This window comes from Cottoperca gobio, chromosome 24 (assembly GCF_900634415.1).
Source record: "Cottoperca gobio chromosome 24, fCotGob3.1, whole genome shotgun sequence".
NCBI lineage: Eukaryota > Metazoa > Chordata > Actinopteri > Perciformes > Bovichtidae > Cottoperca > Cottoperca gobio.
Genome location: NC_041378.1, coordinates 4,787,999 through 4,800,143, shown reverse-complemented (window position 1 = coordinate 4,800,143; position 12,145 = coordinate 4,787,999). Strand labels below are relative to the sequence as shown.

Here is a 12,145-nt window from a genome sequence, read left to right as displayed (position 1 = left end):
TTGAAAACACACGAGTACACACGAGTACACCTAAGGTCTGCTGCCTTTATCACAAATCCACCTTTTGATTGTCTCTCAAAGCTTCTTATTGTTCTTCCTGTTCTGCGTTTGTGTGGCCTTCCCAGGTCGATGTCTGACTTATTGTTGAAGAGGCGTGGGAAAAATACAGAGTGACTGACGGCACATTTAATAATCATGACATTTCCACTGGTCATCACTAGAGGGCACTGTAAGCAACACGACAGCAGGCTGGGGCACCACGAAATACAACATAATACAGAATAAAAAGCATATAGTCAGGCTTAAGCCAGAGAAAGAAAGCCATTTAAATAATATAGCTAGTGACCTTTGTCTTGAGGAACTAAACACTGATGTCGGTTGTACTGTACGAATAGAACAACTTATTTATTGGAATTATAATACAATTAAATAAATTAAGCTGGGAAAAAAAGTCCCCTCCTACTTTTCCCTTTCCAAAAATGTCTGTCATTTCTCATCAGCTGGCTCTCTGTATTCCAGGTGGGGTGTCGAGTGGAGTCCTCTCTTTCCTTTCCCCCCCGAAGCACGACGCTCGCTGCTTTAACGGAGGGAGATGGAGGCTCTTGTGCAGCAGAGACTGGCGTCTTTTTTTGTGTAACCTTTAAAACATATTTTCCTACATTGAACTTCTTCCCAGAGCAAACTCCCCCGTTTATCTTTTGAGAGCGAGAGAGAGAGAGAGAGAGCGAGAGCGAGAGAGAGAGAGAGAGAGAGAGACAGAGAGAGAGCGAGAGAGAGACAGAGAGAGAGAGAGAGACAGAGAGACAGAGAGAGAGAGACAGAGAGACAGAGAGAGAGAGACAGAGAGACAGACAGAGAGAGAGAGAGAGAGAGGGAGAGAGACAGAGACAGAGACAGAGACAGAGACAGAGAGAGAGAGAGAGAGAGAGAGAGAGAGAGAGAGAGAGAGAGAGGAGTCCTGACTTCTTCCTATTGCTTTTAAGACACATACAATTTGGATGGACCAAAGCACTCTGGATTTCAGTCATTTTTAATGGCACCCATTGCCGATGGCTTATAAATACACTCCTCTGTCGGGTGTTGGTTTGTGCTGTAGAGACAGACCGGAGGCTGTAATCCAGATCTGAGTGACAGAGGAGAAGAAAAGAAAAGACGCTGTACAAATCCAAGTTTCCCTCCCGTTCAGAGGCGGCTGCTTCCACGTCTGTGGCTGACGGACAAACTGCCACGATGACCCTTCAGAGGTCAGAAGCTTTGAGGAAACACTAAACTTCTTTACACTCCCGTTTACATGTGAAGGAAATGAAAAGCTCTTCCGTGTCCAGTCAGTGGTCTCGAGGCTTCAGATTCATTATACGCCTGTTCGTTTGCGTTACAGGAAACTCCCAAGCGGCGGTGCCGGCAGATTTGTCGCTCACCCGCGTGACTTTGCGTGGCATTTCAGAGACGTCGTCTCTTAAGTGACAAGGCTGTCTCTGCTACCCTCTGCTGTGGCGGGCTGGGTTTGGCACAAGCGACTTACGTCACCTGACCTTTGGGAGAAGCTGGGCAGAAAAAAGGAACTGAAAAAAAAAAGGAACTAAAGAGGAAATAGCCAGAGAGAAGCTCATCCACTGAGAAGGCGTGACGGGGGGGGGGGGGGGGGGGAGTCTTTACGTCCACATCAGGAAGAGGCAACGCTGACCTCTTAGGAAGGAGAAGGGAGGGGGGGGGAGCTTCCTCTTGGTTGGCAATTTTGCAAAAAATGATTTTGGCACAGCAAGTTAAGAGAAAGATCAAATGAGCAACGCTCTCGAGGTCCCGTTAGAGAGGTCAGTCCTTCATCCTGAGTTCAACAGAAGGTCCGTGGAGACGGAGGCCGCTCGACAATATTACCTGCTGATGTTTGAAGCCAAAGGAAGATGGTCGGCTACAACAAGTCTCCACTTTTCCTGTGCGCAGTTTCTTCCCCCCCCCCCCACCCCCCTCTGCCTCTCGGCCCCGACCGTGTGTGCGGATGTATGCGCTTGTGTAGATGTGTGCGTGAGTCAGAACGTGCAGGTCGGGGTCAGTTCATGTCGATGGTGTTGAAGACCCACTCTGTGAATTTCTTGAGCTTGGCGGCGGAGGTCTGCGACTCCTCCTGCAGTCTCTGGTTGTCCTCCCAGAGCCTCTTGATCTGACCCTGAAGTCTCACCTTCTCGTCGCGCTCCTGTGGAGGAAGGTCGGGGGGGGGGGGAATCGGTTAGTAAACAGTTAACTGTGGAGACAATAATAATGGAATGAGTCTCTCACAAGTAGAATAAAAACAGAATCCCTGAACACTCAAGATTCAACGTAAACACCTCACTCTCTGTGTAAATATAATAAACACTATCTGTTGGGTGTTTACATAAACATCTCAGGTCTGCAGGCACTGAATCACACCACAAAGAGCGTCGTGACTTCATCAGTTGACATTTTGAATCTGCCGAAAGCACAACAACAGTAAGAAAAAACTATTTGGGTGAATTAACATAAATATCTTGCCAGTTAAAGGAAACGCAAACTGTGGGGAGCGTTGCTTCATGCTGGCAGTCAGCTGCAAGCTTATTAGTTTCTCAGTCAAAGGGGTTTGATGGGGAGTTTTTACTTAACCGAGAGGAAGGTCGAAAAGGACAGGCGGCGTCGAACGGCGTACAGATTGTAAAGCCCCCCGAGGCAGCATTTTTGATTTGTGATTTTGGGCTTAATAAATAAAACATTTGACTTGAATTTCCTGGTGTCGAACTGATCTACCGCTACTTTAAACTTTTTAAAAAATGCAGACAGCCTAATGCTTTCCAGTATTTCACAGACAGCAAAGAATTTAGTAAGAATTGCGTAAGAAATAAATCACAACCACACTGCAGGAGGAAAAAGTCTTCACTCAAAGTCTGCAACTAGCAGCACAAAACAACTCTCACATTTCTAAAGCAACAGAGAGCGACGGAAGCAAATGACCTTTCAGCTTTCAGTCCCGTCTGCTAAGAACATTCCCTGATGCAGCTTTTATAAGGAGAATTTGGTGCAAATATCTGGTCTGGGATCAGGCAAACAGTCTGAAAATGGTTCCTTGTAATTTGACTAAAGGAGAAAATGATATTTGTTGCATAAATGTGGCGTCAAAAATATGCAAGAATTGTTTGGCACTGGAGAGTTGGATGAACTGGTTGAAGACAAAGACAAACAGTGAAATGCATCAAACACATCTAAAGAAGTCAAATGGAGACACAAGCTGGAGAAGAGGATGAGTGGATGGGAAATCTTTTAAGGCCATTAGTTTAAATGATTCTGATAAAAATACAAGAGCAGAATTAAAGCGTTCCACTTTTACTATTGTTATTCTGCTATTTAATACTATTTATAATGCTATTTTTAATGCTATTTACTATTGTTATTCTGCTATTTAATACTATTTTTAATGCTATTTTAATGCTATTTTTAATGCTATTTACTATTGTTATTCTGCTATTTAATACTATTTTTAATGCTATTTACTATTGTTATTCTGCTATTTAATACTATTTTTAATGCTATTTTTAATGCTATTTACTATTGTTATTCTGCTATTTAATGCTATTTTTAATGCTATTTTTAATGCTATTTTAATGCTATTTTTAATGCTATTTACTATTGTTATTCTGCTATTTAATACTATTTTTAATGCTATTTTTAATGCTATTTTAATGCTATTTTAAATGCTATTTACTATTGTTATTCTGCTATTTAATACTATTTTTAATGCTATTTTTAATGCTATTTTAATGCTATTTTTAATGCTGTTTACTATTGTTATTCTGCTATTTAATGCTATTTTTAATGCTATTTTAATGCTATTTTTAATGCTATTTACTATTGTTATTCTGCTATTTAATACTATTTTTAATGCTATTTCACATTTACATCAACACTGTGATTATTGTACTGTAAATGTATAATTTTGTACTAATTGTTATGTTTTAGCTGTGAAGCACTTTGGGCTGCAATTCTTGTATGAAAGGTGCTATACAAATAAAACTTATTATTATTATTATTACTTCCAGGTGACTGATTCCGGTGATTTACTTAAGTAAATAGGATGTTACAGGTATTGCATCAAAAGTTTTATTCAGGTAAAAGTATAAAAGTATTAGCAACGATAAAGTACAAAAAGTAAAAGTACTCATTGTGGCCCATTTCAGAATGATTATATAACTGTTCATCACTTTAATGTTGCAGTGGGTAAAGGTGGAGCTAAATTTAATTACTTTATATATTGCTGGGTTGCTTAACTTATACATAGATCATCATTTATTAGTTGATTTAATAATTGTATTAATAATTTAATTAACTAAAGCTATCATATGAATGTAGTGGAGTAAAAAGTACAATATTTACCTCTGAGATGAAGTGGATTAGAAGAATAAAGTAGTAGAAAATGGAAATACTCAAGTAAAGTACTGCAAAAGTATACTTAAGTACATGACTGGAGTAAATGACTGGTTCTCCACACTGCGTTGTATATGTGCAGAATGTGCAGAATGTGCAGAACGTGCAGAATGTGCAGAACGTGCAGAACGTGCAGAACGTGCAGAACGTGCAGAACGTGCATGTGTTTGTGTTTTTGTTTGTGTTTGTGTTTGTGTTTGTGTTTTCTCTCCCACCTTCTTCAGGTCCTCCTGCAGCATCTTCACCATGGTCTCCAGCTTGGTCACCTTCCTCTCCAGCCCTATGTGACCCTCACTGGGGATCAGAAGGAAACACATAGAAGGCTTTGTTCATACACTCAAGTACTAGAGAGCGGATAATCATTGTCAAGTATGTTCAACCTCAACTTTGAAACTCACAGCAGAACCCTGAGTGAACACGGTTTACACAATGTGTCCCTGACCACACTGCCCATTGGCACTAAACTGAATCCTCTTGTACTGGTTCTTACTGCATGCAATGACAATAAAGTTGTCTTTTACCTCTGAGATGCACATACACATGCACATACCTCTTTTACTCTCGTGTCTTGTTTGGCTGCAAACAGAACAACAAGCTGCAGGTCTGAGGCCACATGTGTTTCCTGCATACTTCCTGTGTGTGAGCGTATGTTGTTACCTAGAAGAGGGCCGGGACAGGGGAGCGGGCTGCAGCTCTATGTGGGACTGTTGGGGACTGGAGGCTCCGCTGCTTCTGTGGTTTGACTCCCCGAAAACATAACTTCTCTGGACTGGAAGAAAAATTAAAAATAAAGTTATAAATACACAAAATAAGCAGCAGGTGCAGGAAAGTGCTTAATGAATAAAAGATGCCTCTTACTGAAATGATATGCAAATCTATTCATCATGTAAATGTGTATATTTATACAGCACAGTCTCATCACCCTCCCTGCGGTGACTCTCTGTTGGAATGATTTATTTAAATACTTATAATATACTTTGATATCGACACGCGTGCACTTATTAGTAATTGGTAATACCGTAGTGCGGGTTTCTTTCCGTCTCAAAGGTGTTGGCCACGTCCACCAGGTGTGTCCACTCGAGGGGGCTGTCCCTGTCTTGAGATGGGAGGGGCATCAGCTCCTGAGGGAGGGGTCCACGGTGACGCTCCACCAAATCCACCAATGACGTGTCAGAGGCTGAAAGGTCTCCTATAACCAGAGAAGAAGTTGTGGAAAGAACTGAACGTGAAATTAACCTTTTTATAGCCATTGTGTTTTTTATTTAATCAAAAGAGGGCAGAAGATACACGCTTCTTTAACTTTAACCAAAAACAAACTTGTCCTGCACATGCCATGAATAAAAAAGAACTATTGTTACACAACATAGTTTTACGTATCAATAGAAGCACCTAAAAAAAGTTTTGAATATGAATAAGGCTGCAACTAACAATTATTTTCATTACCGATTAATTTCCTCGAGTCATCGTTTGGTATATCAAATGTCAGAACGTAGTGGAACATGTTCATCCTACTTTCTCAAAGTTCAAGGTGAAGTCTTTAAATTAAATTTAAATCGTTGTGTCGGTTCTAAACCCAAAGATATTCAGTTTCATGCGACACAAAAGCTCCATAAAAAGCATTTCAGCATGAAAAAAGACTTTAACTTTATCAGAAACAGTTGCTCTAAATGTAGACGGACTCCAGCTGTTATCAATAATTCTATTGGCAAGAAACCTTCTTACCGTGGAGTTTGACTCCCAGCTTATAGGAAGGCCGTCGGAGGGGAACACCGCGGGTGGTGGGAGAGCGTGGGAGGGTGGAGCAGCTGAAGAGAACATCAGCGCCGAGTGTCTGTTCAGCCACCGAGTCGCACAGGGGAGGAAGACGCTGGCCGCGATAGATACTCTCATCTGACAGGGTACGGTGCAGCGAGCGGCGGCGGCCCAGCGGCTGACTTTGTGGAGATTTCTGCCCGTGCTGCACAGGATGAAGGAAAGTGTTATTGTAATATTACTAAAGCACGACACCCGTTCACAGACCATCAATGCTTCTGCCCGTTTCATTTATTGATACTGATTTTGACTTTGATATTTGCTGAAACAATTTACACCAATAATGAACAGGATGTAAGTTTAATAGATTTCTTTGAAAGAGACACACATTAAGGATCAGAATCCTAGTCTAAAGCCTAGTACAGATTTAAATGGCGATAGCTTCCATAATGTTGTTTATCAACTCAGACATCTGTAATAACCTGGCAAGCAGCAGTTTAGTACTTTTAGGATATGCTCCTATGAGTTTATTAAGAGGTTGTTCCTGTAACAAGATTCACAAGTATGTCTGCAGACGCACCTTTTCCTTGTGTCTGCGCGGCGGTGGAGGGCTGTCTGGGGTGCTGTGTCTCTTCATATCTTCCTCCATAGTAGATTTGGCATGAGGCTGGGGCGAGTGCATGTCCCGAAGAGAAGGCCTGGCTGCTGGGGTTGGAGCAACCTCCCCTCCACCCTCTCCTGGAGACTTCCTAATACACACATGGACACGGCCAGACGATTAACCCTTGTGCATCCATTTATAAATGTTGCTCTGATCTCCTACGAGGACAAAAACGTCTGCGTCAACAAACTGCCATCAAATGATATATTAATATTATATCATTTAAATCCGTATCGTTAGAATCATTCATTTTCAGAATCTTAACCTTTAACTCTTGCCGTATGCCTTATTGTAATCCAAAGACTGATAAATAATAAAGATATGTGGTAGTGCAGCTTCAACAGGAGAGCCTTTCATTGGCAAACTGCATTCAATTACTGCATTTAGTGTAATACCCTCTTCAACCACAAGGGGGTAATCAAGTAGTATTCATATTAATACTACCAAAAGACAATGAGAGCAGTTCAGTGATCTTGTACAGTGGGTGGACAGGGAATGGGATCAAATGCAGCGATCTAAAGCTTCCCGACAATAAATACTATCATCATGAAGCTCGTGATGTTCAATCCTGTCACCCCAGCAACACTGCATCATCACCTCTGACACGGTCTCAACATGAATGCAGCATTATAAGCTTTACAAAAGGCAGTATTGATTGAGCATTGTGGTGAATAAATTGCATTATATTGTCCAAGTCCTTGTGATCATTTGTCCACACACCCAGCAGGGATTGGTTGGTACATTCACTTCTAGGTAAACTGTTACAAATCCACTCGGACCAAACTGCTGCAGAAATTGAATGTCGAGATGACAAAGAGGTTTCAAGGGGCCACCTATTGTATCTTTAAGCAATACATTTTAAACTCCAAATAACTGTGCGACTGCATACAGTTTAAATCCACTGAGTGACCGGGAACAATAAACACTTTATTGTTTCCAAATGCTTACTTGCGTGTGTCTCCAAAGTCGACAGAATTGATGGTGGAACCGGGTTTCCTCCAGCCAATCAGGTACTTGGACTGAGCTCCCTGGCGGGGGTAGAAGCTCTTGGGCCCAGGGGACGATGAGGACTGGGATGAAGGGGAGGTTGTTGAAGAGGAGGAGGAGGACTCTTCTCTTGGTGAGCTGTGGCCTGAGTGCCTGGCGCTGCTGGACAAAGGAGGGGAACAGAGGCGGGAGAGTGAGAGGGGTTACTCATCCTGCAGATGGAAGCTTGCTTGCTTTGCAGTTTCCCCACATCGCTATATATTGTTTAGAGAGGAGAACTGTCCTCCGACTGCGGTTATTAACTCGGTGAGTGAACCCAGGGTTTCACAAACAGGGACCAGGGTACCGTCAGCAGAGCGGCATATTTTACAAATGTAACAATATTAGAAGTTAAACACATAATCCAGGCTATAAGTAAACACAGTTTAAACTGCTAAATGCAGGAAGGACAGCTGGCAAAGAATCTCCCACTGTGTGAATGTGTAAATGAATAGATATATGATATCTCTGCCCAGATCTCACTATAATTACATTTGTGTAACGGCGTTGCTTTGATGTATTCTTATAGAAGATACTTTATTCATCCTCTTCACAAAACCTATGACATGTATGTTAATACTTAACATATTTCTTTTCAGTCCGGGGTTGCAGCTGAAAGGAAAGACTAATATATTGTCACACACGCCATAAGAATACATTAATTCAACGGAATACACACATGTAATTATAGCCAGATACACGCCCTACATGTGGCAGTAATATTATAAGCCTCATTCACAGTCACAGACTTTTTTCCGGCTTTTCTTCCTGCGTTTGTTAATTTAAACTGTTGCTTTCAAGCCGGGATTATGATATAACACAGCCTATAACTTCTTCTTATTGGCTTCCGTGCACTGAGCTGTGATTGGTTGACTAGACTTGATCTCTTATCTGGAACATAACCTGCTCCGGAGCAAATTAGGTGTACAGCATAATTTATCACTAACCCGGGCGTTAACCCTGAAGTTGCCTCGCTAACCTCGTAGTACCAGGCCTCAGGTCGTGAACTGTAACTCTATCTGAAGGGGTGAATTAAGACTTGCTCTAACAGGAAGAGCGTGAAACTGGAGTTCTCTCAGCTGTGGACACCAGTTCAGCTGTGAAATGTTGGACATGTGTTCCACATTTCCTGAGGCCCAATGTGGAAAGATAAGAGGGAGGTGAAATTGCTCCCTGTGCTTGGTTTCCACGAAAGACTTATTGAGAGGAAGGTGGTCTAGTGTGTGTTCTTCCTGGGCAAAGACATATTGGCTTGAGTAATGACAGTTGGAAACACTGCTGCGGAACATACTGTTTTCTGTCTGTCTTTCAGCAGGATTATGGGAAATGTTCATGAAACTTGGTGGAAGGGTGTAGCGTGGGCCAAGGAAGCACTCGACACATGTCGGAGCAGATCTGAATCACAATCAGAAATGATGAGATGGCTGTAATTCATTGTGACAGCAGGCAGAGTAGTGGGGGTAATGAAGAGGGGAAATAGGCGTGTTTCCAATGTTTTCCTTCGCCTCGCAGGTTGGTCATCACTCAACACATTAAATTGTTGACTGTACTTGAGGTTTTACACAGACACAAACTCCTCCTCACACAAACACTTCAATATACACAAACACACAGACCGACCTCGAGTGTGATCCGGTGTCACTCAGACTGAAGGTGCTGCTGTCTCTCACGAGGAGATGAGTAGGCGGGCTTCGACCTGTCCCGTCCAGACTCCTCTCTCCCGGAGGGCCCGGGGACTCGGCGGCGGCCGGCGACCTCTCCAGCATCCTGCGGCCTCCCTCGGTGGGGCTGTGCCACGGAGACGCCGACCGCTCCCTGCTCTCTCTGCCTCCGCTGGGAGCCAGCAGGGAGGTGGTGCTGCCATGATGAGAGTGGGGGTGCGTGTGGTGAGAGGCTCCATAAGAGCTGGTGTCGATGCCGCTGTCGGCCGACGCCCCCTGGAGGTAGCCTCCTCCTCCGAGCCCATTAGGCTCACCCTGCTCAGGGTTGGTGCCTCCACCCGCTCCCATTTCGTACCATTTATCGCTGTCGCTGTGGCCCCCGCTGGAAGCTGTGCTGGATAGAGTGTTACTGCTGGAGTGCCCGGAGTACGGGCCGTCCGACTGCCAGAACAAACAGAAAGTGGAAAAGTGAGGGGAAATGAAAGCTGAGGAAGATTTCCATGTTTACTGTTTACAGTTCTGATGGTGTAAGTGATGATGTAAGTGATGATGTAAGTGATGGTGTAAGTGATGGTGTAAGGCTCCTGACCTGGCTGCCCTTCTTCGGGGACACGTGGATGACCTGCTCCTGCCTCTGGATGCGTGGAGCTCCAGAGTAGCCTTGACCAGACTTGGAGACTGGGGCCTCTGCAATAAACAGAGCAGAGGCGAAGTGAGCAGAGGTAGGTGACAGACACACGCACAGAGCCTGAGGTACAAACAGAGGATCTGTTGATGATTCAGCAGAGAGGTTCTTCTCCTTTCTGCTCACTTATGTATATTTTGCTACGACAGCACTCGTGCTTCCTGGGGGTTCATAACGATGGCATCGTTGTCCTCGTGCCTCGGCCGTGTCCATGGACAAACACCCAGATCACTTGTCATCTAATGTAACGTACATCAAACAGAAAGTCGTCCCCTGACGGCCCCTGCTGGCTCCGTTTGTTCTGGGAAAGCTTTTCCACGTGAGGGAATGTGTGCATTTGTCCTGAAGCTAAACTCAGGGTATAAATGGGACTGTTGTGTAATTGTCTTCATGTTATGCAACAAAGACATACGGAGTAGGCAGCTAATGACCACGGCACCATGAGAGGCAAAGCTAAGGGAGGTATCATAACATCTGCTGGGTTAATCTAGCAATGTAGTGAACCCCCCCCCTTCCATAACTCACTTAGAATATTCATTACTCTGCATAGTTTTCCCTGCATAGCGGCCCGTAGGGCTCTCTGCACTAATTACAGATGGTTGCATGTGTGCATTCCTGCTTGTTTGCGTGCCTGTACAAATATAAGCAGTGCATGTGACCACATATTGTTTCGTTTCTTAAGAGTTGTTATTGATGTGATTGGTCAACCAGATGTCTTGGCATGAAAAGCCTGACATATGTTGTGACCAAAAACGCAACTTTCCCAGCACCTTGGGTTAATGTGTGCACTCCTGTGTATAAGGTAGTTAAAGATGTCTGCGCATTGCAAAGGGAAGTCATGACAAATAGCAATGCTCTGCATCTCACCACCTCATCTCATCATGCGTTATGACTTAATCATAAACCTGCCCGAGGGTATTAAAAGAAAAAGTAAAAAAATGCTTTTTTAAATAGTAGATGCAATGGAAATGACTCTAATGCACAACCCTGTATAGGCTACATTAAAGTTATATTTCTGCATTCAAATGTCTAAAGACATGACTGGACCTATGTTATATGTTTTGTTGAGTTGTGCACTGACATCCAACATTTTCCAACAATTTTAAAAACTGAGACATCTGCATTTTTAATTCAGGTAACGGTCAGTTTCACATGTAATGGCGACGTATCCCCTTTGTGCACGCGTTAGCGCTGTAGTTGTCTGCCAACAGCTGTCATAGATTGACTTTTTTATCCCGTTTTAAGCCACATATTTACAATACACTTTTTATATCTTGGCCGTTGGATGACGGATTTTAGTCAGCGAACATGTGGATCTTAAGAGAAACAAGCTGAGCAAACGTTAGCGGGAAACTGCTTTATTTAGTGGCTTTACCGGGTTTTAATAACCGGGTCCGTTTGTTTTGGACAGGAGGAGACATCTGCGGATAATTCGGCTCCTGGTACAAATCTAACAACGAAGATAACCAGAAGAAGTTGACTGCAATGACAAACCCCCATGATCCCACGCTCTGTTAGGCGCCACACAACTCTCTCTTATGCGATTGTTTTGTTTGAAAGAACCAATACTTAAAAAGACTCAAGTAATGTCCCGTTTGCGTGCGACAGGAATTCAGAGAGCAAAAGTGAGTATTCTGCCCTCTGCATGACTCGTGTTATTTCTGGACAGAGCACGGCCACATCATCACTGCCGAGGACTAACGGTCAAGGGGGTACACATGGGAGGAAAAGCAAAGGACAGAAGCGTAAACCACGGAGACAGCAGAGTCGGGCAGGACACTTGGCTGACACAGTCTGAGCTGGCCCGGCATACATTGTTCCACCCTGACCGATAAAGACTTAAGTGCTGTAAACAACCACAAAATGAGAGACTAGGGCCATTCTCTGTGATTTTGGCGGTCAGGAACAGGTTGAGGCTGAAAGTAGGCTGGT

The 12,145-nt window shown here is 43.5% G+C and overlaps 1 protein-coding gene across 1 annotated transcript in view; it reads right to left on the bottom strand.

The window, feature by feature from the left end:
* Positions 1-1,649: 1,649 nt before the first annotated feature.
* The window catches only part of sipa1l1 (signal-induced proliferation-associated 1 like 1), a 31,221-nt gene continuing 20,725 nt past the window's right edge, over positions 1,650-12,145 (bottom strand). The window contains exons 14-22 of the mRNA XM_029425705.1: positions 10,118-10,215; positions 9,488-9,969; positions 7,790-7,990; positions 6,761-6,929; positions 6,151-6,385; positions 5,447-5,617; positions 5,086-5,197; positions 4,644-4,722; positions 1,650-2,191 (exon numbers count right to left, since the gene is read on the bottom strand). Of these exons, the coding sequence (XP_029281565.1) occupies positions 2,048-2,191; positions 4,644-4,722; positions 5,086-5,197; positions 5,447-5,617; positions 6,151-6,385; positions 6,761-6,929; positions 7,790-7,990; positions 9,488-9,969; positions 10,118-10,215 (1,691 nt within the window). The 3' untranslated portion in view covers positions 1,650-2,047. The remainder of the gene's footprint in view (positions 2,192-4,643; positions 4,723-5,085; positions 5,198-5,446; positions 5,618-6,150; positions 6,386-6,760; positions 6,930-7,789; positions 7,991-9,487; positions 9,970-10,117; positions 10,216-12,145) is intronic.